Raw genomic sequence first — 27,935 nt, forward strand, 5'->3', positions numbered from 1 at the left:
TTATTGCAATCTGTGGTAGACTCTACATGATTCAAGTAAATGATAAGTAATAATAAGTCCCAAACTAGATCTAATAATTATTTACACCAGGGACATCATTATTTAAAGAAATTGAAAGATTGAAAGATAAGATAATAATTATTATTATCAACTGATGTTGAAGAGCAGGGCTATGTATGGTCATTCGATTAATAATTTCCTGAAACTCTTTTGTAATAAATTATAAAGAAGCACAAGCTAGGAGGATAAATAATAAATAGGGATAGGTTTAACGCATCTTGAATATTTTAGGACGTTTCAGTGTACGTGGTCCAGGATTAGTGGCTTGAAATATCAATCAAACCCCACCAACATTGAGAGCCCGCCCACCTCAGTAGTCAACTGTCAGTCATATGACGTTAGTGTTTCTGCAGGTGCTTGACGCGGTGGTGTATTGCGTAATAGGAGCAGAAAATACACTTAAAGGTAAGGATATAATTATTATATTCTTCATTTACACTATACCATAGCTGGTGTAGAGTTACATTTGTTTAGAAGCTTCTATGGAAATGCGCCAACAAAATAGAATAAAGGAGAAACAATAACCATCATTTGACATTCGATGCTTGCTTTTTACAGATAAATGTAAGTGCAGTAGCTCGTAAATATAGTATTTCATATGGGGTTGGTTACAATTATGCCGTAATGTATGACATGTCAAGCCTCGAATAACCACAGCATCAGCGGGAGAAGAATGACCTGTCGAAATTCCTAAAATAGCTCATCGGTTACAGTAAATAGCCCATCTGGTTCGCGATACCGCATGTGTATCCTTCATTTGTAGTGCGAGATAATTCTTACATCAATTAAGCAATGTATAATTTACGTGAATTAATATCAGGCCTGCCATATGGAAATCCAATGCGCTGTAGATAGGTGCACGGGTCGCTCTGTGCTCTCAAAGACAAGGGAACGAACATGCTCGTATAGGCTCATTGACTTTACACTGTACTGTAGGCTATTTAAATCCTTGATGTCTTCATAAAACCACTGCTTTGACAGCACAAAACCTATCACAGAGAATCGTAATGCTGTGTGTCCGAATGGGACCACATCAGCAAGCAGGGGTAGGGGACTCTAGTTACCTACTGATTGTAATCTCAGGATAGTTTACACGCACAGTTTTAGGACACTCACCCAGGTCACGGTCTATGAGTTTTGGGATGATGCATTGTACATTTTCTCATTTTAGGTAGTTATACATCGTTATATTAATGGTCAAAATAGCAAAGCAGGCTATGTTCAATTGGACAACTAATAATAAATACTCATTTTAAAAAAGCTACTTGAGCATTTTTGCATGTTAGATTTGAAATAATCATAATTTGAATGTAAGAAAGTAGATATTCTATGCTATAAAGGAAATTGTAGGCAGTTAGGACAGTTCGAAATTTACTGGGGTGGGGGGTGGTCCAAAATAGGCTGGATCAATTTTCAATATGAATCCACAAGAACAAATAGGAATAGTTGATAGGCAGTGGGCGAGGCCAGGTGCGTCATTGCGCATGAATGAACACTGAAGACACGAGACACTCAAAAAGCTCCCCTATTGACCATGTTTAGGGAAAAAACTATTATCCTACCTAGACTAGCCAACAACACCACGACGCAATGAATAATTTCATTATTGTTTTCAAATGAGTACTAAATTCTACTCTAGGCTGCAGTGAAAATCTCATTTGAATAACAGCGCAAAAGCCCTGTGATTTGAATGTTTCATTCCATTTGGATCAGTTGTGGGTCCACTCTAGATATTTTATAAAGTCTAGAAAGGCACAGTAGCAAGCCATTCTGGCTGTCTTTTTACCTATACTGAGATGCGCTGTCTGTTGCAGATCATCATTCTCCCAAATCGTACTATAATAATTTGCCCACATATGCTTCAGGCAAGGCCTAATTATTCAGGAAAACTTAGTGCACGCTCTGCCTCCTCTCTAATCCAAGTGGCTATTCCTCACACACCTAGAACCTCAATATAGCCTAAATATTTGTTATTTAACTTTTAAAATGTATTACCTTTTATATGTGACATAAACACCATTCACGATGTTTTAATCTTATTAGGCTTCTTCAAAAATCTCCCGTAGGCATGTACACTTATTATCAAAATATAATTCCAGCATCATCAAAATGGCTTGATATTAACCAGGTTTCCACCCAACCTTTTCATGCGAGTAAAGTACATGTCGGATAAAAAAATGTCACATCATGGGAAAGCATGCAGTTTATTAGGCTACAGATTAAATAAATGACGATGAACTTCACAGGGTGGTGAAAGTGCGGAGTGAGGAGCTTGATGCTCCTTTCAATAAAGATCGAGGGTCTTGTTCTGGTGACATGATGATCGATGCTTGGCTGCTGTTTGACAAATAACAATAATCTCTCACTTTTGTCCATAATAATCTCATCATGTAGGCTATACCCACACTGTATCTGCGAGCTGCTGGCTAGAGTGCACGTGCCAATACCAGAGTAGGTATATTCACAATACCTACGCAATATTTTTTTGTGACAAAACCAGCAGTAGGCCTTGACTGCAATGGAAACCCATTCAACTTGTATTTTTTATTTGGTACATGGGAATGTAACCGCAAAAGTTATTTTTATGTGCACTACGTATTTACGCAAACTTTTATCCGCAACAAGTACATTTGATGGAAACACAACTCTGATGGGAAAATGTGCATATTGTTTTTATGCAGATTTTAGAATATTTACATGAAAATCTGTCACCAATTGGATGGAAACCTAGCTATTGACACCCTAAAGAGTCTGGCAAGTGCGCTAGTCTGGTGTCACTTTGATTATGCCTGCACTACATGGTTCACCAGCAGCCCCAAATGTCTAAAGAATAAGGTACAGACCAGCCAAAACAAGCTTGTAAGAATTATACTTAAACTCCTCCCTCCTACTCATCTGGAGGTCGAGCATTTTAAGCAGCTAAGTTAGCTATCTGTGGAAAAAAGAGTTGTATTAATTAAACTTGGTCTGGATGACAGAATTCTCACGGACTCAGCCCCCAGGTACATTTGAAGTCGGAAGTTTACATACACTTAGGTTGAAGTCATTAAAACTCGTTTTTCAATCACTCCACAAATTTGTTGTTAACAAACTATAGTTTTGGCAAGTCGGTTGGGACATCTATTTTGTGCATGACACAAGTCATTTTTCCAACAATTGTTTACAGACAGATTATTTCACTTATAATTCACTGTATCACAATTCCAGTGGGTCAGAAGTTTACATACACTAAGTTCAGTGTGCCTTTAAACAGCTGGTAAAATTCCAGAAAATTATGTCATGGCTTTAGAAGCTTCTGATATTCTAATTGACATCATTTGAGTCAATTGGAGGTGTACCTATGGATGTATTTCAAGGGCTACCTTCAAACCCAGTGACTCTTTTCTTGACATCATGGGAAAATCAAATGAAATCAGCCAAGACCTCAGTCTTGTATATCCTTGGGAGGAATTTCCAAACACCTGAAGGTACCATGTTCATCTGTACAGACAATAGTACGCAAGTATAAACACCATGGGACCACGCAGCCGTCATACCGCTCATGAAGGAGACGCGTTCTGTCTCCTAGAGATGAACGCACGTTGGTGTGAAAAGTGCAAATCAATCCCAGAACAACAGCAACGGACCGTGTGAAGATGCTGGAGGAAACAGGCACAAAAATATCTATATCCACAGTAAAATTAGTCCAATATCGACATAACCTGAAAGGCCGCTCAGCAAGGACTAAGCCACTGCTCCAAAACCGCCATAAAAAAGCCAGACTTTGCAACTGCACATGGGGACAAAGATCGTACTTTTTGGAGAAATGTCCTCTGGTCTGATGAAACAAAAACAGAACTGTTTGGCCATAATGACCATTGTTAAGTTTGGCGGTGCTTTGCTGCAGGAGGGACGGGTGCAGTTCACAAAATAGATGGCATCATGAGGAGTAAAATTATGTGGATATATTGAAGCAACATCTCCAGACACCAGTCAGGAAGTTAAAGCTTGATCGCAAATGGGTCTTCCAAATGGACAATGACCCCAAGTATACTTACACTGTTGTGGCAAAATGGCTTAAGGACAACAAAGTCAAGGTATTGGAGTGGCCATCACAAAGCCGTGACCTCAATCCTATAGAAAATTTGTAGGCAGAACTGAAAAAGTGTGTGCGAGCAAGGAGGCCTACAAACCTAACTCAATTACACCAGCTCTGTCAGGAGGAATGAGCCAATTGAACAATTTAAAGGCAATGCTCCCAAATACGAATTGAGTGTATGTAAACTTCTGACCCACTGGGAATGTGATGAAAGAAATAAAAGCTGAAATAAATCATTCTCTCTACTATTATTCTGATATTTCACATTCTTAAAAATAAAGTGGTGATCTTAACTGACCTAAAACAGGAAATTGTGACTATGATTAAATGTCAGGAATTGTGAAAAACTGAGTTTAAATGTATTTGGCTAGGTGTATGTAAACTTCTGACTTCAACTGTACCTATCCAACCATTTTTTATTTGTTTGAAATGTACACCAGCATTATTTTTTTACCTTTATTTAACTAGGCAAGTCAGTTAAGAACAAATTCTTATTTTCAATGACAGCCTAGGAACAGTGGGTTAACTGCCTGTACAGGGATAGAATAACAGATTTGTACCTTGTCAGCTCAGGGATTTGAACTTGCAACCTTTCGGTTTACAAGTCCAACGTTCTAACCACTAGGCTACCCTGCTGCCGCAGCACTAGAGACTAATATTCACTGTTTTAAATATAAAGCACAGGGATGCTGGCCCATGTTGACTCCAATGCTTCCCATAGTTGTTGGCTGGATATCCTTGGGAAGTGGACCATTCTTGAAACACATTGGAAATTGTTGAGGATAAAAACAAAACAGCAGCCTTGCAATTCTTGACACAAACTGGTGCGCCTGGCACCTACTACCATACCCTGTTCAAAGGCACTTAAATATCTTGTCTTGCCCATTCACCTTCTGAATGTCACACATACACAATCCATGTCTCAAGGCTTAAAAAATCTTTCTTTAACCTCCCCTTTATCTACACTGATTTAAATGGATTTAACAAGTGACATCAATAAGGGATCATAGCTTCCACCTGGATTCACCTGGTCAGTCTGTCATGGAAAGAGCAGGTGTCCTTAATGTTTTGTATACTCCGTGTATTTAATTGTATGTATTTATGAAAGAAATAGGGACCACAAGGAAAATAAGTCCCCGACTATATTGTGCAATCCTCGTCATTTGTAAAAAATCTTTGTGCTCTGTATATATGTATTTTTTTCTATTGACATAAAATCAATATATCCGTACTGTGCAGCTGCCATTTGATGAATGGAAAGAGACATCTGTTAAAAAACACCAAAAAGTTTAATGACATTCAGGGATGGTCAAGCCAAGCCTTCAATACTGGGTAGGCCTACAAGGTCGGGAGGGATGTATTTTGTGGTCTATTTATTGTGGCGTTAAAACACAAGGTATGATATTGAAGCGCACAAAGTCGGTATGCTTTGTTTATTGGTTGTGCGGTGTATTGGCACAGAAACCTGTTGGCGGAAAAGCTTTTACATACAGTGCCTTTGGAAGTATTCAGAACCCTTGACCTTTCCCACATTTTGTTATGTTACAGCCTTATTCTAAAATTGATTAAATAGTATTTCCCTTATCAATCTACACACAATACTCCATAATGACAAAGCAAAAACTGTTTTTTTGAAATTTTAGCAAATGTAAAAAATATTCAGACCCTTAACTGAGTACTTTGTTGAAGCACCTTTGGCAGCTATTACAGCCTCGAGTCTTCTTGGGTATGAAACTACAATCTTGGTACACCTGTATTTGTGGAGTTTCTCCCATTCTTCTCTACAGATCCTCTCAAGCTCTATAAGGTTGGATGGGAAGCATTGCTGCACAGCTTTTTCAGGTCTCTCCAGAGATGTTCGATCGGGTTCAAGTCCGGGCTCTGGCAGGGCCACTCAAGGACATTGCAAGACTTGTCCCGAAGCCACTACTGCATGTCCTGGCTGTGTGCTTAGGGTCGTTGTCCTGTTGGAAGGTGAACATTTGCCCGAGTCTGAGGTCCTAAGCGCTCTGGAGCAGGTTTTCATCAAGCATCTCTCTGTACTTTGCTCCATTCATCTTTGCCTCTCCTGACTATTCTCCCAGTCCCTGCTGCTGAAAACCATCCCCACAGCAGGATGCTGCCACCACCATGCTTCACCGTAGGAATGGTGCCAGGTTTTCTCCAGACGTGACGCTTGGCATTCAGGCCATAGAGTTTAATCTTGGTTTCATCAGACCAGAGAATCTTGTTTCTCATGGTCTGAGAGTCATTAGGTGCCTTTTGGCAAACTCCAAGTGGGCTGTCATGTGCCTTTTCCTGAGGTGTGGTTTCTGTCTGGCCACTCTACCATAAAGGCCTGATTGATGGTTGTCCTTCTGGAATGTTCTCCTATCTCCACAGAGGAACTCTAGAGCTCTGTCAGAATGACCATCGGGTTGTTGGTCACCTCCCTGACCAGTACACTTCTCCCCCGATTGTTCAGTTTGGCTGGGCGGCCAGCTCTAGGAAGGGTCTTGGTAGTTCCAAAATTCTTACATGATGGACTCCAGTCAAGTTGTAGAAACATCTCAAGGATGATTTCACTTTGTCATTATGGGGTAGATTGCTGAGGATTTTAATGCATTTTAGAATAATGCGGTAACTTAACAAAATGTGAAAAAAGTCAAACGGTCTGAATACTTTCCGAAGGCACATTTGATGGCATCAAAATGTATATGGCATCAAAATGTTGAAAATCAGATTTCCTCCTAGCTGATCATTGTCTGCAGCCAACTCTGATCATAGTGTAGGACTAATGAAACAGGCAGGGAAAGTGAGCTCATTCATGGTGGTCGGTTGAACACTCAACCTTCTGGTCCGTAGCCCAGCGTGGCATCAACTGTGCCACAAAGGCATGCTGAAGTGGCAAAGTAGATATCCACGTTTACAAACAAAGGGTTGCTACATTTGTTATTTGTGGTCAATACATTTCAAACTGTCCCTTAAGCTACTTGGCCTACTAAACAAATTTAATCACAGATAGGATGTGGCTGGCCTATTCAACGTTTCAGAAGGACTATATTGTTGCAAATATGATCTATTGAGTCCCATGGCAATATTATATACAGACATCGTCTAAATGTGTGTGTGTGAGCATTTACCTTAAATATACTTGAAAGAGATCATACTCCAATGTTATTGCTGGATTCTCTGGGGGAAATGCATCACAGAAAAAGTATTAAGGCACCTTCAATGTTTAATGGTTAAATAAGGGCTGCTATTGCCTGCCCTACAATATTATATTAGATTACAGGGCACTTTTTGTTTCCCCCCATACTACGAAAACAAAAACTCCACTCTCTTAATTGCAGGCTTCCATTGTGATACTAGCAGGTTCATGGCATCTTCTGCTCTATAAAGAGGGAGGAAATGCTATATTTAGCTCCTTCTGATCTGCATTTGTCTTCTTAGAAAATGGAAAATGTGATTGGATGGGGGGAAAATGCCATATTAGGCAACCTTCTGGATGTTTTGGTACCTTACAGGTCTTTGGTTAATGTCTCACCATGTGATTTGATTCAGTCCAATTCGGTCCACTGTCAATTGAACGTTTATTTCCCTTTTATGTTTTGCCACTACCCAAGTAATGAATCATCACTTTTTGTTAAATGAATTCAACCCATCCTTGAAAGAGAATGCAGGGAGTTGTCTTGGAAATGGGTGTGTCTGCTGTGGAGTATAATTTCTCAGTTTTAGCAATGTGTTGACAGATGTTTATTTTACTGGGCAAAGTTACTTTAATGTAGAGGGCCTTTTAGTGCCTCAGTACATTCAGTTCTGTGATTTCTAGACGAGAAATTCATCTTCGCTAAGTAAGTTTAATCTTTGCTCTTGAATTAATACTGTCGGCCACTTCATTTGACGAAAGAGTATAGCTACAATGTGTTCCTAATTAGATCACCCAAGCAACTCTTTATATCTTTCATGAACTTGGGTCACCTGGGGTTGGCGTGTAGCCTAGCGATTCAGAGCGTTGGGTAAGTAACTGAAAGGTTGCTGGTTTGAATCCCTGAGCCAATGAGGTGAAACATATGCTAATGTAACCTTGAGCAAGGCACTTAAACCTAATTGCTCCTGTAAGTCCATCTGGATAAGAGCGTCTGCTTAAATGTAAATGTTTGATATGGGTTTGGAAAATAAAATGTTTTATGAAGAAGCACAATGGTTTCTTCAGACTGCTTAGCTGGGAATATAAATTCAAGTATCTCACTTCAATAAAGATTAAGCATTTTTAGGACAGGGGTTGTAACAATATTATGGACATTCTAACATCCCAAAATGTAAGTGGATTATTTATTGCCTCACATTACATGGGCCTCAAAACAACTACCCGGTGCGGAATAACCTTAGTAATTACGTAGTAATATGCTATTAAGTTATGGCACATTTCAATAGCATTTTTGTATTGTCTTGTAAGAAAATAATTACTAGCTAGGTAACAGCCTGGACTTAACTTGACTAACTCACTAAAGTTATTCTCTTGTAGTTACCCTGGAATAATGCCTATGTAATGTATAGCGCTGCCCAATTTGCTTTAACAAAATGTTGGTTTTGTTTTATATGAGCCAGATTAAGCTGAGGTATACTTCAGCTCCTTTGGCAGACTGTCATTGTCTTTCTCATTAGCTTGCCTAATGCCACGGTGTTTGGATCAGGTCTGACTCTCAGGCTTTCTGGGATCATCCTGGACTAAAACAGGATTAACAAGATGCCAGTGGGAACCCATTCAAAAGACTGATCAAAACTGTCTGACTCATAGTGCACCAACACAGTTTAGGACCGGCTGACATCACACATCTGTTGTTAAGGTGTCAATCTCTTTAGGCTGAAAAGAAGAGACAACACAGGTTCACAGGTTGGTGCCACAGATTCACAGGTTGGTGCTACAGTTTCACAGGTTGGTGCCACAGATTCACAGGTTGGTGCAACAGATTCACTGGTTGGTGCAACAGATTCACCAGTTGGTGCCACAGATTCACAGGTTGATGCCACAGATTCACAGGTTGATGCCACAGATTCACAGGTTGATGCCACAGATTCACAGGTTGATGCCACAGATTCACAGGTTGATGCCACAGATGCACAGGTTGATGCCACAGACGCACAGGTTGATGCCACAGATACTTTCCTCAGTTGGGAGAGGTTGAAAAGTTTATGGTAAATCACATTGATTGGAATTATTTTGAGTCTTCGTCTCTCGTTTAACATATGGTCAAGACTAGAGGTCGACCGATTAATCGGAATGGCCGATTAATTAGGGCCGATTTCAAGTTTTCATAACAATCGGTGATCGGCATTTTTGGACACCGATCATGGCCGATTACATTGCACTCCACAAGGAGACTGCGTGGCAGGCTGACTACCTGTTATGCGTGTGCAGCAAGGAGCCAAAGTAAGGTGCTAGCTAGCATTAAACGTATCTTATAAAAAAAACAATCAATCTTAACATAATCACTAGTTAACAACACATGGTTGATGATATTAGTAGTTTATCTAGCTTGTCCTGCGTTGCATATAATCGATGCGGTGCCTGTTAATTTATCATTGAATCATAGCCTACTTCGCCAAACGGTTATTTAACAAGCGCATTCGCGGAAAAAAGCACTGTCGTTGCACCAATGTGTACCTAACCAAAAACATCAACGCCTTTCTTAAAATCAATACACAAGTATAGATTTTTAAACCTGCATATTTAGTTACTGTAATATTGCCTGCTAACATGAATATCTTTTAACTAGGGAAATTGTGTCACTTCTCTTGTGTTCTGTGCAACAGAGTCAGGCTATATGCAGCAGTTTGGGCCGTCTGGCTAGTTGCGAACTGTGTGAAGACCAACTTCGCCAAACGGGGGATAACTTAACAAAGGTGCATTTGTGGAAAAAAGCACAATTGTTGCACGAATGTACCTAACCATAAACATCAATTCCTTTCTTAAAATCAAAAAACAGAAGTATATTGTTTTAAACCTGCATATTTAGTTAAAATATATCCAGGTTAGCAGGCAATATTAAGCTAGGGAAATTGTGTCACTTCTCTTGCATCATTGCACGCAGAGTCAGGGTATATGCAACAGTTTGGGCCGCCTGGCTCGTTGCGAACTAATTTGCCAGAATTTTACGTAATTATGACATAACATTGAAGGCTTTGCAATGTAACAGGAATATTTAGACTTATGGATGCCACCTATTAGATAAAATACGGAACGGTTCCGTATTTCAATGAAAGAATAAACGTTTTGTTTTCGAAATGACAGTTTCCGGATCTGACCATATTAATTACCTAAGGCTCGTATTTCTGTGTGTTATTATGTTATAATTAAGTCTATGATTTGATATTTGATAGAGCAGTCTGACTGAGCAGTGGTAGGCAGCAGCAGGCTCGTAAGTATTCATTCAAACATCACTTTCGTGCGTTTGCCAGCAGCTCTTCGCTGTGCTTCAAGCATTGAGCTGTTTATGACTTCAAGCTTATCAACTCCCAAGATTAGGCTGGGGTTACCGATGTGAAATGGCTAGCTAGTTAGCGGGGTGCACGCTAATAGCGTTTCAATCGGTGATGTAACTCGCTGTGAGACCTTGAAGTAGTTGTTCCCCTTGCTCTGCAAGGGCCGCGGCTTTTGTGGAGCGATGGGTAACGATGCTTCGAGGGTGGCTGTTGTCGATGTGTTCCTGGTTCGAGCCCAGGTAGGGGCGAGGAGAAGGACGGAAGCTATACTGTTACACTGGCAATACTAAAGTGCCTATAAGAACATACAATAGTCAAAGGTATATGAAATACAAATGGTATAGAGAGAAATAGTCCTATAATTCCTATAATAACAGCAACCTAAAACTTCTTACCTGGGAATATTGAAGACTCATGTTAAAAGGAACCACCAGATTTCATATGTTCTCATGTTCTGAGCAAGGAACTTAAACATTAGCTTTTTTTTTACATGGCACATATTGCACTTTTACTTTCTTCTCCAACACTTTGTTTTTGTATTATTTAAACCAAATTGAACATGTTTCATTATTTATTTGAGGCATTATATTAAATAAAAATAAAAGTGTTCATTCAGTATTGTTGTAATTGTCATTATTACAAAACATTTTTAAAAATTGTCCGCTTAATCGGTATCAGCTTTTTTTGGTCCTCCAATAATCGGTATCGGCGCTGAAAAATCATAATCGATCGACCTCTAGTCAAGACTCAAGTCATCTTTTTTTGCCCAAGTTGTGGGATTAGTTCTCCTGGCCAGCCAGACTTGTGTCCTTAGAAAGACATAAGGAGTCTAGGGACCATCAAGTCCTGTCATGACATTGCAAGAAGCATATTTCAGTCAATAGTTGAATAGAATGCATTTTTTATAAGATTTAGATAAATTGCACAAATCTCTTGAAAGGGAGGTGTCAATAACGATGATTGGGTTTCCAATAGTAAGTGGGAGGAGGAGCTCTGCGGACCCTTAAGTGTCCGGAAGCAATTTAGCCATTCATTGTATCATATTTTCTTGAGTTGCTATTTTGTGTACATATCCAGCTGTATTGGCAAAATGACTACATATTCCATCGAGGTTGCCCGTTGTCACAGTTTTAAGAGCAGTCGAAACATCCAGCTATAACTCTACGCTAATTACGCCAGAGGATCTCAAAACGGAAGTTGGATCCCCATTAAGTAGCAATGATATCCTTCACCACTGTCGTCATACGACAGATATCTCGAACCAGTCATGACCATTCAACAAAATAATTAAACAAAATGGATGTTTCTTTCCAGAAAATGTCTTAGTTACATGATTGCATAACTAGCAAAGGAGTTTTGAAGTTGAGGGTGCAGTATTTATGAAGTTTGGCAATGAGGACGAAAACTAGCTTAGTTCAGTTAGCCATCTAAACTCAGCAAAAAAAGAAACGTTCTCTCACTGTCAACTGCGTGTATTTTCAGCAAACTTCACGTGTAAATATTTTTATGAACATAACAAGATTCAACAACTGAGACATAAACTGAACAAGTTCCACAGACATGTGACTAACAGAAATGGAATAATGTGTCCCTGAACAAAGGGGTGGTGTCAAAATCAAAAGTAACAGTTAGTATCTGGTGTGGCCACCAGCTGCATTAAGTACTGCAGTGCATCTCCTCCTCATGGACTGCACCAGATTTGCCAGTTATTGCTGTGAGATGTTACCCCACTCTTCCACCAAGTAACCTGCAAGTTCCTGGACATTTCTGGGGGGGAATGGCTCTAGCCCTCACTCTCCGATCCAACAGGTCCCAGACGTGCTCAATGGGATTGAGATCCGGGCTCTTCGCTGGCCATGGCAGAACACTGACATTTCTGTCTTGCAGGAAATCACGCACAGAACGAGCAGTGTGGCTGGTGGCATTGTCATGCTGGAGGATCATGTCAGGATGAGCCTGAAGGAATGGTACCACATGAGGGAGGAGGATGTCTACCCTGTAACGCACAGCGTTGAGATTGCCTGCAATGACAACAAGCTCAGTCTGATGATGCTGTGACACACCGCCCCAGACCATAACGGAACCTCCACCTCCAAATTGATTCCGCTCCAGAGTACAGGCCTCGGTGTAACACTCATTCCTTTGACGATAAATGCGAATCCGACCGTCACCCCTGGTAAGACAAAACCGCGACTCGTCAGTGAAGAGCACTTTTTGCCAGTCCTGTCTGGTCCAGCAACGGTGGGTTTGTGCCCATAGGCGACGTTGTTGCCAGTGATGTCTGGTGAGGACCTGCCTTACAACAGGCCTCCAAGCCCTCAGTCCAGCCTCTCTCAGCCGATTGCGGACAGTCTGAGCACTGATGGAGGGATTGTGCGTTTCTGGTGTAACTCGGACAGTTGATGCCATCCTGTACCTGTCCCGCAGGTGTGTTGTTCGGATGTACCGATCCTGTGCAGGTGTTGTTACACGTGGTCTACCACTGCGAGGACGATCAGCTGTCCCTCTTGTCTCCCTGTAGTGCTGTCTTAGGCATCTCACAGTACGGACATTGTAATTTATTGTGCTGGCCAGATCTGCAGTCCTCATGCCTCCTTGCAGCATGCCTAAGGCACATTCACGCAGATGAGCAGGGACCCTGGGCATCTTTCTTTTGGTGTTTTTCAGAGTCAGTAGAAAGGCCTCTTTAGTGTCCTAAGTTTTCATAGCTGGGACCTTAATTGCCTACCTTCTGTAAGCTGTTAGTGTCTTAATGACCGTTCCACAGGTGCATGTTCATTAATTGTTTATGGTTCATTGAACAAGCATGGGAAACAGTGTTTAAACCCTTTACAATGACGATCTGTGAAGTTTTTTGGATTTTTATGAATTATCTTTGAAAGTCAGGGTCCTGTAAAAGGGACGTTTCTTTTTTTACTGAATTTAGTTTAGCCAGGGAAAATCGGGGGGAAATTAGCTTGGGCCTTGTGATCATGTGCGCCAGCTGGGCACATTAGGCTAATGCAGGAGACAGATTACAGTTCTTATGCCCTGATATTATCAGGAGCTGTTTGCGAAAAGTTAAACAATTCAAAGACTGAAACAAATAAATCAGAGGGTTTATATTTAAGGAGAGAGAATCGATATACAATCCCAAAATCAGCTGTAACTTTTCACAGTAAAGCAAAGTTTAAAATGATGTTTGAGTGAACCCAGAATACAGAGAATGAATGGTAAATTTGCTTCCGGGCACAGTAAACTCCTTCTCACCACTCTATAAGCTCTTTGTGAGGTCCAGCAATTATGTACTGGTAGGTCTAGGCCTATCATCTAAATGATGTTCTTCAGAAACAATAGCCAAAATAACATGGCTTTGAATGTTGGGGACATTAATTATCAGGCCCACAAGCAAGCTTATTTCACTCATAACCTGAGTGTTCAAAGCTAAGAGTGTTCTTTGAGACAAACAGTATTTTTCTAGTAGCACTGGACAGCAAGTAAGGCAGAGTCATATGACTATCTATCATCAGAGGAAGCTTAGAGAAATCTTTGTCATCATGACTAGAAGCAGACACGTTAGAAAATACTTTGAATTTCACTCTGATATTTTGACATGTCATGGATACACCTAAACCAGAACCTGTATGATTCAGGTTCCGGACATTTGTGATGTATTATATTGAAGGATGCATAGTCTGTTTTGTCAGTTTATTTTGTCAAGACTTATTTAGAATGTATTTAGAGTTTGCAGTATTGATCCGGTTGCATATCAATTTCTGGCATGCTTTTTCTATTGACCTTATTTGTACTTCCTTCTCTACTCTTTACAAGAGTCCTGTGTTGAAAAGCTATGAACAGCGCCACAGTAAATCTTAAAATAGCACTATGGGTACAGTTGCACTAAGGTCAAAGATGCACTATGTACTCCGCACAGGTTAGCTTTTTTGATCATGAATCTAGTTCTGGAGGCAGCTCTGCAGAGTGGTCACTAGCTGGCACAGCCACAAAGTCAGAAAATCTGATTTTAAACCTAACCCTAACCTTAACCCTAGCCTTAAAAATAATGCCGAATTCTAACCTTAAATTAAGACCAAAAAGCACATGTTTGTGCTATAGATGGAGCCTTAAGAGACCTTGAATCCTGATGGGCTGAAGTGAAGTCACTGTTGCCCTAAAGAGTAGATACGATTCCCGCCACAAGATCAATATGATCCCTGCCAATGCGATCAATCACTTTACAACTATACTGTTCTATCACGGGGGCAGATGTCCTGAGAGGACGAGCAGTCAATCCACTTGAAGTCCTTTTTGTGGCATGTGGCGTAGGCTGCTCTATCTTTCAAGAATGCACTGTTGAGAGCTGACTAAATATGTACACAATGGCTCACATCTTTTGAGAGACAGAATGATTGGTCTGTAAAACCAGCAACCCATAATTAAAGAGGTGTTGTAAGTATCAGGCGGTTCAGAATTTTCCACTTTGTGCGAAAAGCTTTGATTCCTGTCAGGTGCAAGAGAAGCCGTCAGGGGACTAATTTCCTCGCCCACTGATATCTTGTCACGCAGAAGGGAACCGATTTTAAATGTCTCTTGATGCAATGCCTTGTCTTCTTGTGCCTCTGGTATATCGATGTTTCAGAACTTAGTGTCTTATTGAGTACTACCACTACTTGGCCTTGGTGAACACTGATGAACTGCACTGTGATGGATGAGGTTGCTCACTTTTTGTACTAGGTGTGTTTGACAAGGGGTTAAGCAGGCCCTGTGTGGATATTTGGCACTTTGGATTCTGTATCGTTTCGTCTGTACTTAGAACATGGCCTCCACTGCTTATCCTAGGCTTTACCTTTGAAGTAGGTATTTCTGAAGTGTTGGAGGCCATTTATAGAAACACAATGTAATAATAGTACTGCCCTGTGATCCGCCAAGAATCAGTATTGGAACTCTTTCCATGATACTTCCAAATACAAGGGATATTTTCAGTCGGTTGACAAAATCTCTCTCTAATCTTTCAGATGGCTTCAGCTACAGCTACCTATGGACAGAAGGAGTCCTCAGACCAGAACTTTGACTACATGTTCAAGATCCTCATCATTGGAAACAGCAGCGTGGGCAAGACCAGCTTCCTGTTCCGCTACGCAGACGACTCTTTTACGCCAGCCTTCGTCAGCACGGTGGGCATTGACTTCAAGGTGAAGACCATCTACAGGAATGACAAGAGGATCAAGTTACAGATCTGGGTGAGATTTGGAGACCCTTTCATACGGTTGATATGTCCCTGTAACGAAGAATTCTGTCCCTGTATTCACTCGCTCAAAAACACAGCATAAAGTTAGTTGAACTTCCAATGTGTTATCACTACACTTTCAACCATCAAAAAAAATAATAATAATAATAATAATTCCAATTGGAAAACAATTTCAGATTTTTGGTTTAGTTGTCACCCAAATGTTTATCACTGGGCTTTCAAACATTTAAAAGCACAGCAAAGTTCAAATGGGAATGCAATGTCAGATACTCTGTTTATTTATACAACAGATGAATGTGATCATTGTGCTTCATCTAATAGCAGAACCAAATGACCTGGACTGCAGTTGAGATTACATTAAAAGTACATAGTGCAAGTGATTAATGCCGTTCGAGATTCTGCGTAGATTATTATAGCAATAGGTAGACCTGTGATAACCTATGCATGCTATCTTGAACAAGCACGCTTTATATGATTACATAAGAAGGAATGCATAGTTACAGTAACCTCAAAATGTGTCCATGGATATGTTAGTCAATTTAGGTTGAATGTAACATTAGTTTGTGTGATAGCCTTAAAGGTGCTACGTACACACATGTGGAAGCTAGGTGAATTGCAACAACACTTAGGTTGAATACAAACAACTCTACTTCCTCCTCTACATCCCATTTCCCTGCAACATGTTGGAGACTTTGTGTCTGTGGAATCTAGTGGAAACCACTCGCGCTTGAGCATTTTACTTTCAGTTTTGTCCACCAGCTTTAAACAGTTGAAAACAAGATATTTCACAGCGATTTAGATGGTGCAATGATTCTGTTTACTATGAATTGCTTGTATTTTCACATAAAATGAAATTAGTCGAACAATTTAATTTTAGCAACCAGGTAATGGCATGGTGGTTTCTGTGGCTGTATGGCATTAGTGGAAACTAAGACTATTCTCATGGCAGATCTGCCAGTTTTGACTAGCAGAAGCAACTTTTTGTAGCAGGTTCGGATCATTAACGTGGCATGTTAGGATAATTAACATGGCAGGTTAGGAAAAGGTTTAGGGTTAGCTAAAATGCAAAAATTATCCCAGACGTGACTTGAACATACAGTATCTAGATAAAACCAGGCCTGCCCTGAGAACAGTCTTGGTTTCCACGAATGTGATGCTGCATTTCTGTGTCTTTTTACTTTCGGTTTTGTACTTCACTTTCAAACAGCTGAAAGTACGATATTTTTTGTAATTGAAAATATATTCCACAGCGCTTTAGATGGTGAAATGATTCTTTACACAATAAATTGCTTGTTTTGTCACATGAACAGAATCTTTAAATTGTATTATTATTTTTGTACTTTTTACCCCTTTTTCGTGATATCCAATTGGTAGTTACAGTTTTGTCCCATCGCTGCAACACCCTTACGGACTCGGGAGCGGCGAAGGTCAAGAGCCATGCGTCTTCTGAAACACAACCCCCCCACCAGCCGCACTGCTTCTTGACACACTGCCCACTTAACCCGGAAGCCAGCCGCACCAATGTGTCGGAGGAAACGCCGTACAGCTGGCAACCAAATAGGAATAGTAGCTGCTACTTTTGCAACAGCTAATGGGGATCCTGATAAAATACCAAACCCTCCCCTAACCCAGACGATGCTGGGCCAGTTGTGCACCGCCTCATGTGTCTCCTGGGATCAAACCCGGATCTGTAGTGACGCCTCTAGCACTGCAATGTGCCTTAGACCGCTGCACCTCTCGGGAGACCAACATTCTAGAATTTTATCAACCAGGTAATGGCAAGGCGATTTCTGCCATTGATGATTCTGCTTGTGAGATGATAACCACGTCTCTGAGAGACGTTGATGGAAGAGAGGGGGGTGCAGCCTGCCAATTTGACATCGAGCCAGTCTGGCTTTTGTTGACCAATAGGAAGGCTGAACAAGCTGTATATCATTTCGTGTGGGCCCAAAATCGTTTTTTTTTTTTTTAAACATTGTGACACTATGATTCCAATTAAATTAAAATTCACAAATATTTCATATGTCTCCTTTAACTTTAGGCTATTTACTGTATTACAAAGTAGTGTTGAATTGTGTTTGGTTGACAATGCAACCAAATATCAACATATAAAAGAGATGTATCTACTTTTTTTTGGTTAACTTGTAGACATGTTAATAAGCTATTTATTGTATTTCAAAAGTAATATTTAGTTAGATTTAGCGGACACCCTTATCCAGAGTGACGGCATACATTTTAATACTAGTCCCACATGGGAATCGAACCCATAACCCTGGCATTAGAATTGCAATGCTCCACCAGCTGGGCCACATAGGAATTGGGTTTAGTTGTCAATGCAACCAGATAGCAACATTTTAAGAATATTTATCTTCTGTTTGGATAGTTCCATCTGTAACACTGACTTAGTCTGGCTTTAATTCCAGTTTGTCTACAAATTAATAATTGATGTGTTAAAAATCAAATCAAACTTTAAATAAAGTTTGATTTGATTGATTCATTTTATTTAACTATGATTTTTGTTTGAGATGGAGATGTGAATAAAAGCCAGACTAAGTCAGTGGCAGAGGTGGAACTATCCAAGTAGAAAATACTTCTCCTTCAAATGTTGATATTTGGCCTATTGTATTCTATTTTTTGTTGAATTCTGGGTTGAACTCAAACAGTTGCTGTTGATGACTTTGCAAATGCCATATAGGCCTAAATAGCATCATTGATGATTGATAAAGTATGGTCACATTTAATTTGGTAAGTTAAACCTACCCTTTGGAATGACTTTAATAGGGAATCTATTTCATTTTTAAGTGGGGCCCTCTCAACAATCATTCTCATGATAGCACATTGTTAATAATCAATGACAAATATCATAGCTAAGCAGGGCTGGGCCTTGGTTAAAACCTTGGATGGAAGACCAAAGGGTAGCTGTAGATAGATCAATTCTCCAGTAGGAGGTGATGCCCAGACTATTTAAAAACAAATTCTGATAGTGGATATAATGTTGAAAAGCTGAAATTTTTAAAGGTACAAATTCAACATATTTTCTAGAAGGTTTATGTTGAAATTTGGTTACCATGGTGACATAGCTGTGGTTGAAATTTCACCCTCAAAACAACAGTTTATGTTGATCCCTTTTTTCGAATCCAATGTATTTCCCACATAGATTCCACATCACAATACGTTGACAAAGTATGTTGAATCAATGTTGATTCAACCAGTTTGTGCAGTGGGGCACTGCAGTCTCTACTGGACATCCATATTGTGCATCAAACACTGGGGGCTGGTGAAAGAGGATAAGTGTATGTGTGTTGAGGAAAGGCTTGGTCTGTGGTCAGCCTTTTCCCAGGGCAATGACTCTGAAGTTTGCACCCTCCCCCATTACTACACACTTCTCTTGAGTATATCCCCCCCCCCCAACCACCACCACCACCTATACACACACTGCTCCCCATCCCCATCCCCCACCTCCCAGTACAGCATACAGTCAGCTTCGCCTGCACTCAAGTGGAGTAAAATTGAAAAAGCTGTGAATGCTGATAATTAAAATATGACCTAAAACATAAACAAGCACATTTGTTACACACCATATAATGTACATATCTCACCCAATTTACATATTTACATGTGTATTCAGATTCATTATGCATGCTAGACATTGCTCATACAAAAAGCAACAATTTGATTACTACCCTAAAATGAAGCCTAACCAGCATAGTGTTGTGTGTAATGGGGATTGGGGCTGATGTTGCTCCACAGTTTAGAGAGATGCAGTATTGGGTTGTCAGGGAGGCCTCATTCCCTGAGCATTCATTAGAGCTTAGGCCGTAACTCAATCTGCCCCCTCCACCCCCCGGCTTGCCAACCAAGGAAGGGAGGCGAAATTTGGCAAGTCACAGTGGAAATGCGTCAGGAGCTGTAAAAGCTACTGATACCCCATCTTCATCTGTTGGCAGCAAAAGCAGTCTGCGGGTAGACTGTTTGAAATCACCGGAGGGTTTTAATGTTCTGTCGTTATTGGTGTGCGTGGGACGATCGCTGTCAATGTCAATTTGACTGTGGTGCATGTCAAATAGGCTGTGGTGCTCGTTTTCATGCAACCTCCGTGTGTATGTGTGTGTGTGTGTGTGTCATATTTCTAGGATACGGCAGGGCAGGAGAGGTACAGGACTATCACCACGGCTTACTACCGCGGTGCCATGGGCTTCATCCTCATGTATGACATCACCAATGAGGAGTCCTTTAATGCTGTGCAGGACTGGTAAGTGATTGCTCAGGAATGTGGTGTGGTCATGTGACCATATGGCAAATAGTAGTAAAACAGAGGACAAACACAGACCAGTGTTCCTTGATACAGTACAGGCCTGACTGGAGGAGGTCCAATTGGCACAAAAGGTTTGTTGACCTTTTCTTCAGAAAGGCCTACGAAGTGATAAGAATTTGTTGATCTTTTCTAAATAAAGACCATTGGGCTTGAGACACATATACTATATATACAGGTAACTACCAAAATAAAGGAAACACTTGAGTAAATGGGGGATACAAAGTATATTGAAAGCCAGGGGCTCCACACAGGTGTGGTTCGTGAGTTAATAAAGCAACTAACCTCCTGTTTTGGCTACCATGGCTATGCCCTCATAGGATGACAATGCCCCCATCCACAGGGCACGAGTGGTCACTGAACAGTTTGATGAGCATGAAAACAATATGTAAGTCATATGTCTAGGCCGTCTCAGTCACCAGATCTCAACCCAACTGAACACTTATGGGAGAGTTTTGAGTGGCTCTTGAGACAGCATTTTCCACCACCATCAACCACCAAGTGATGGAATTTCTTGTGGAAGAATGGTGTCACATCCCTCCAATAGAGTTCCAGACACTTGTAGAATCTATGCCAAGGTGTATTGAAGCTGTTCTGGCTTGTGGTGGCCCAATGCCCAATTAAGACTATGTCGGTGTTTCCTTAATTACATAATACATAAATACAATATGGGGATGAGGTACTTCCGGCGCCGACAGAGATGGCCGCCTCGCTTCGCGTTCCTAGGAAACTATGCAGTTTTTAGTTTTTTTTACGTGTTATTTCTTACATTAGTACCCCAGGTCATCTTAGGTTTCATTACATACAGTCGAGAAGAACTACGGAATATAAGAGCAGCGTCAACTCACCATCAGTACGACCAAGAATATGACTTTCGCGAAGCGGATCCTGTGTTCTGCCTTTCACCCAGGACAACGGAATGGATCCCAGCCGGCGACCCAAAAAAACGACTTCGTAAAAGAGGGAAACGTAGCGGTCTTCTGGTCAGACTCCGGAGACGGGCACATCGTGCACCACTCCCCAGTATACTTCTCGCCAATGTCCAGTCTCTTGACAACAAGGTTGATGAAATCCGAGCAAGCGTAGCATTCCAGAGGGACATCAGAGACTGTAACGTTCTTTGCTTCACGGAAACATGGCTCACTGGCGAGACGCTATCGGAGTCGGTGCAGCCAGCTGGTTTCTCCACGCATCGCGCCGACAGAAACAAACATCTTTCTGGTAAGAAGAGGGGCGGGGGCGTATGCCTTATGGCTAACGAGACGTGGTGTGGTCACAAAAGACAAACTGAATTGGTCCACCCACACAGACAGCATCGTGAAGAAGGCGCAGCAGCGCCTCTTCAACCTCAGGAGGCTGAAGAAATTCGGCTTGTCACCAAAAGCACTCACAAACTTCTACAGATGCACAATCGAGAGCATCCTGGCGGGCTGTATTACCGCCTGGTACGGCAACTGCTCCGCCCACAACCGCAAGGCTCTCCAGAGGGTAGTGAGGTCTGCACAATGCATCACCGGGGGCAAACTACCTGCCCTCCAGGACACCTACACCACCCAATGTTACAGGAAGGCCATAAAGATCATCAAGGACAACAACCACCCGAGCCACTGCCTGTTCACCCCGCTATCATCCAGAAGGCGAGGTCAGTACAGGTGCATCAAAGCTGGGACCGAGAGACTGAAAAACAGCTTCTATCTCAAGGCCATCAGACTGTTAAACAGCCACCACTAACATTGAGTGGCTGCTGCCAACACACTGACTCAACTCCAGCCACTTTAATAATGGGAATTGATGGGAAATGATGTAAAATATATCACTAGCCACTTTAAACAATGCTACCTAATATAATGTTTACATACCCTACATTATTCATCTCATATGTATACGTATATACTGTACTCTATATATCATCTACTGCATCTTTATGTAATACATGTATCACTAGCCACTTTAACTATACCATCTGTACCATCACTCATTCATATATCTTTATGTACATATTCTTTATCCCCTTACACTTGTGTGTATAAGACAGTAGTTTTGGAATTAGTTAGTTAGATTACTTGTTGGTTATTACTGCATTGTCGGAACTAGAAGCACAAGCATTTCGCTACACTCGCATTAACATCTGCTAACCATGTGTATGTGACAAATAACATTTGATTTGATTTGAGATAGGTAGATGGGCTGTTTACAGATGGGCTATGTACAGGTGCGGTGATCTGTGAGCTGCTCTGACAGCTGGTGCTTAAAGCTAGTGAGGGAGATATGAGTCTCCAGCTTCAGAGATGATTGCAGTTCGTTCCAGTCATTGGCAGCAGAGAACTGGAAGGAAAGATGACCAAAGGAGGAATTGGCTTTGGGGGTGACCAGTGAGATATACCTGCTGGAGCGTGTGCTACAAGTGGGTGCTGCTATGGTAACCAGTGAGCTGAGATAAGGCGGGGCTTTACCTAGCAGAGACTTGTAGATAACCTGTAGCCAGTGGGTTTGGCGATGAGTATGAAGCAAGCGCAGTTGTATAGTTGACATCACCTGGTTCATCTGGTAAAATAGCCTCCAACACTCTACTCAACAAACTGGATGCAGTCTATCACAGTGCCATCCGTTTTGTCACCAAAGCCCCATACACTACCCACCATTGCGACCTGTACGCTCTCGTTGGTTGGACCTCGCTTCTACCAAATTCTCTAAAACAACGTTGGAGGTGGCTTATGGTAGTGACATGAACATTCAATGTTCTGACAACAACAACAACTGGTGGACTCTCCTGCAATCAACATGCCAATTGCACGTTCCCTCAAAACTTATGTTGTGACAAAACTGCATATTTTAGAGTGGCATTTTATTGTCCCTAGCTCAAGGTGTACCTGTGTAATGATCATGCCGTTAAATCAGCTTCTTGATATGCCACACCTGTCAGGTGGGTGGATTATCGTGGCAAAGAAGAAATGCTCACTAACAGGGATGTAAACAAATGTGTACACAAAAGTAGAAGTAAATAAGCTTTTTGTGCGTATGGAACATTTCTGGGATGTTATATTTCAGTTAATGAAATGAAGGTTCAACACTTTACATGTTTAGTTTGATATTTTTGTTCAGTATATAATTTTGAACCGGAGTCAGACAAAGTCGTGTGTTTCTCTAATTACAACGATTAATCCCCAGACAAAAAGCATCCACTTGGGTGTGTATCTTCCTGATATCCAATAAGGAGGGGACTTGGGTTTGTATCTTCCTGATATCCAATAAGGAGGGGACTTGGGTTTGTATCTTCCTGACTTGGGTTTGTATCTTCCTGATATCCAATAAGGAGGGGACGTGGGTTTGTATCTTCCTGATATCCAATAAGGAGGGGACTTGGATTTGTATCTTCCTGATATCCAATAAGGAGCGTCTCAAATAAAACTAAGTTCTATTTTAACGTTTGGCTAAGCAGGCGCTTGTTCACGTGGGTAAAATGATTGAATAACATGTATGTGTACATTTATTTTCAACACTTGCTTACATAATGTGGCCGGTGAAGTTTGCGTGTAACCAAATACTATTACTCACAATAACCTCAAATAAACATTAATCGTATCGCAAGCTGCATTATTCCAAACTCATTTTAGATGACCCTTGAGTGTTGGATAAGTGCAGTGAAAATGTCACCTAAGCTTTCAATGGCTCTGCAGTGGACCATGTCTCTGCAGACTGCACACTACAATCTATGTTCTTAGTAAGAGTGGTTTATTGAAACAATGTTTCGATCCTCAGATCATCATTGTGTCTCTTTGACCTCAAGTACCTGCTCAAAACCGGTGTGTGTGTGTGTGTAATCTTTTCCAATACTGAACCTTTCTGTATGGCTGCCATAGGTCGACCCAGATTAAGACGTACTCGTGGGACAACGCCCAGGTCCTGCTAGTAGGCAACAAGTGTGACATGGAGGACGAGAGGGTGGTGGCAGGAGACAGGGGCAGGCAGCTTTCTGAACACATGGGTGAGTTCAAGTCACACAACACCAGCTCACAGTGCCCACCATAACTACATGAGCTATACAATTCAATGATACTGCTGATGTTAATGGTACTTCTTATCTGATGATTTGATTTTATCATATGAGTTGTCAGCAACAATAACATGTATAATTTGATTGCAATCGCTTGGTAGAAGTTCTTATCCAGAGTAAATGCGATCAGGAGGTGGAACAGCATCATAAGCAAACATAAAAAGAATTGTGCCGAATTGGCTGTTGAACACAGATCTCCCAGCTACCACCAAATGTCATGTCATACAGGAATGACAAAACACGAAGTTTGCTCACAATAGCTTCAGAAACCAATGGGCAGGATTACTGATCACGTATGGCTAGTTTGGTAAACATTTAAATCCAACACCATTATAACACCATGTTCCAGGGTTCGAGTTCTTTGAGGCCAGTGCCAAAGATAACATCAATGTGAAACAGACGTTTGAGCGCCTGGTGGACATAATCTGCGAAAAGATGTCTGAGAGCTTGGATGCCGCTGACCCGGCAGTTACAGGGGCTAAACAGGGGCCCCAGCTCACCGAGCAGCCCGCACCCCCCCAACAGGACTGTGCATGCTAAAGCTGAGCGACCCCCCCACACACACCATCAACTCATCCTCAGGTCCCCTCACACCCCCCTCTTCCCCACAAATCAATGAATCACTCCATATGGGTGAATAGGTGATGTTCACTCTGTTTCTCACATGATTCTCGTGTCCTCTGCTTCCTTTACTCGGGTCCTCACTGGTCTTAAATTCTCTATCCAGGGTCTGCCCCAAATCTTCATCATTGTTTACCTTATTTTCTCAGACTAATGGTTTTCTGATAAAAGCCTTTGTTAGAGACGGATGGAATTCCATATTAAAGTATGTGTTGTCATAAAGAGGTTAATACTTTGGAAACAGAGATATTGAAGCCGAGTGCATATATACTGTCTAAGTCCCCTGTCTGTGTGAAATACAAGAAAACATATATTGGATTGCATCAGTCACTGGTATAACATCATTTCCTGTGTCAAATTTTTGTCCAATCAGCCTTTTTTTTTTTATGTACCTTATGTTTTGTATACTGGTACCGCTTTCCTTTGTAAAGCTTTTCGCGTATAAAAAAAACAAATTATAGATAGGTCAAAAGAAACACAGACATTCTGTATACAGTACCAGTCAAAAGTTTGGACACACCTACTCATTCCAGGGTGTTTCTTTATTTTTTACTATTTTCTACATTGTAGAATAATAGTGAAGACTTCAAAACGATGAAATAACAACTATGGAATCATGTAGTAACCAAAAAAGTGTTAAACAAATCCAAATATATTTTATATTTGAGATTCTTAAAAGTAGCCACCTTTTACCTTGATGACAGCTTTGCACACTCTTGGCATTTTAGACTGGTACTGTATATGTTTGGTTTAAATGTGTATGTAAATAATGTGCATAATATAATATCTAAGGGATCCATTAGAAAAAATGGTTTAAAAAAAAGCATAAAGAAACGATCTATGAAGATATGAGAGGTCAATGCTGTAGATTTTCTCTGAATCAATTTATTTATGGTTTAATTAATCTCATTGTCATCCCCCTATGCCCATTTACATGAAACATCTTTGCTCCTACTATACCGCTCTCAGGTACTTGCAAATACACTCACTAAGAGCTGTTAAGATTAATGCTAGTTTGCATGGAAAGAGGCTGAAGCCACGGAACCAGGGCATAGCTGAAGTATATCAGCATCGCTCACCTTTTACATCCATTTCAATGATCTTATTTTGTATTTTTGTGAGAAATAATGAATTACAATGTGCATGTTATATCAGAGGCAATACTTGGCTCCTTATGACTTGAAATAGGATACAAGAGACTGCACAAGTGAGGTTAAATAATATAGAAATCATACTGTGTCCTGTACAATAACAGGATAAAAAAATATGTTTTGCTCAGTTTTGGCAACGGCTGTTTTTGTCCCACAGCTTGTAAGTACTTAAAGGTAGATATGATGTAGGTGCACAAGTAAACCAGGGCCAATATCCACAATAACTAAGAGCATTAAAGAGCGACGGTAATCTTCTGCTGTTTTGGTCCCGTACCTACCATGCTCAAACAGCTTGATGCGCAGATACTGTGTCTTGCATCTCACTCATCGCAATATCTGCGATGCTGCTCGTGGCAATGTCATTTTGCTGAGTCTACCTTTAATGCACACAAGCGTAGGCTTATGCAACAAAGAGTTTATGGGTTTGTAGTGTGTGTGTGATTGGAACAATTTGCAGTAAAATATGTGTAAGATTAAACACTAACCCTTGAGACTGTTTGAGCGCAAATTTAGTCAACCGTTTAATTTAGGAAAGAAAAACCTGAATGGCCTTTTGCCTCTTGTCTTTGAATTGATATTGAGTCCAAGGTCTCAATCCAGGCAAGTTTCCATTGAAATGAGAGAATATATTATTACTCATTGTAAGCGATCGAAACCACCCTTAAGACCTTTGTGATGTTTACGAGTGAACTTTTCTATGTTGTTGACAAATGGCTGTCTTTACTAGAGTGAATGAGTGCGAAATAATCATACAAATAGATCAGTCATTCAAGCATCCTCAATTGATGAAACTGTCCAATGTATACTTCACTGAGTCATACCAAAGTTTTGATGTGAGACAATAATGACAATGTGTAACAATAATATTAGAATAATACTACTGTAGTTACAATAACAACAATATTTGATCATCATTACATTTTCAACATAATTTTGCTCTACTATATTATGGCTGTGAGTCTGCCATCTCAGTAGTATCCAGAGACACCCCCACCCCCCTCTGTAAACTGTCCTCCTCCTCGCCGATGCCGTCTTCATTTCTATGAAACAAACTGTAAATGCATTTTAGTCATATGTTTCATGCGTGGATTGTGTGTTGTATTGACTCCAGGCTTGCAAAAAAAAAAGACAAAATCTGAAACTCTTATTTTATCTGCATTAGTTCTAGGCCTGCTTGTGAATGAATGTGTCACTTTCTTTAATAAAAAGCAATATGCAGTACCACTGAACAGCACTTCAAACAGTAGAGCTTGCTGACAGTAGATCTACTATATAAAGTGTGTCGGGTATACACCCCCCCCCCCCCAAAAAAAAAAAAGAAACCAAGGGTGTCGGGTAAGTTTTACCTTGCTGCTATTCCTAGGTAGTATAGAACTGAATCTGGAAAGATGTTAAAAGAGGGAATAACCATGTTCAACAGCCAAGCTGTTACTGTCAAAAAAAAAACATTTACACAAATATACTAGTGGTTTTAAAATCTCTTGTAAAATTTGTGGATTTATAGTGAGAGATAGTGAGGATCTTGGATGTCACCAAAGCTTGTGAGAAAAATAAACATTTGGCATGAGTGTAAATTTAGAAGAGTACAATAAGAGTATTTCAGATGATGTTTTTATTCCATTGCTTTGCTACGAAGGCAACCTTGAAGGCATCCAATAAGGTTTGCGCTGTCAGGAAGGTATTGCAGTTTTTCAAAAGATCCAAAGTGTTGCTTGTTTTTGGAATTTATTTCATAGTTTTTTTGTGTTTTTATTTTTATTTTTATTGTGCATCCACCGAATACTGTTCTGCAAAGTACTGTTGACTTGGTTTACATAGATTTTTACTTTTTACTTCTATTATGGGAATACAACAACTAATGTTATAACAATAAGGGAATATGGTGTCAAAATGTTAAAATGTGAACATGACCAAATCTGCTGTACATGTTGTGGAATTCAATGACAATAATAAAAGTTTGGCCTGTT

The 27,935-nt window shown here is 40.6% G+C and overlaps 1 protein-coding gene across 1 annotated transcript; it reads left to right on the forward strand.

Moving 5' to 3' along the window:
* Window positions 1–358: 358 nt before the first annotated feature.
* Window positions 359–27,935, forward strand: LOC109902381 (ras-related protein Rab-3A). The gene is made up of 5 exons (XM_020498684.2): window positions 359–465; window positions 15,598–15,822; window positions 19,964–20,082; window positions 24,003–24,127; window positions 24,546–27,935. The coding sequence occupies exons 2-5, from the start codon at window positions 15,598–15,600 to the stop codon at window positions 24,734–24,736; spliced, it is 660 nt and encodes a 219-aa protein (XP_020354273.1). The 5' UTR covers window positions 359–465; the 3' UTR covers window positions 24,737–27,935.

The sequence above is a fragment of the Oncorhynchus kisutch genome, linkage group LG13 (assembly GCF_002021735.2).
Source record: "Oncorhynchus kisutch isolate 150728-3 linkage group LG13, Okis_V2, whole genome shotgun sequence".
NCBI lineage: Eukaryota > Metazoa > Chordata > Actinopteri > Salmoniformes > Salmonidae > Oncorhynchus > Oncorhynchus kisutch.

What these genes read in the sequence shown, in the direction of transcription:
- LOC109902381 (XM_020498684.2), top strand. Translation starts at nt 15,598, where the DNA reads ATGGCTTCAGCTACAGCTACCTATGGACAGAAGGAGTCCTCAGACCAG. An exon ending in GGATCAAGTTACAGATCTGG is followed by an intron (nt 15,823 to 19,963) that starts GTGAGATTTGGA and finishes TCATATTTCTAG; the next exon opens with GATACGGCAGGGCAGGAGAG. An exon ending in TTTAATGCTGTGCAGGACTG is followed by an intron (nt 20,083 to 24,002) that starts GTAAGTGATTGC and finishes TGGCTGCCATAG; the next exon opens with GTCGACCCAGATTAAGACGT.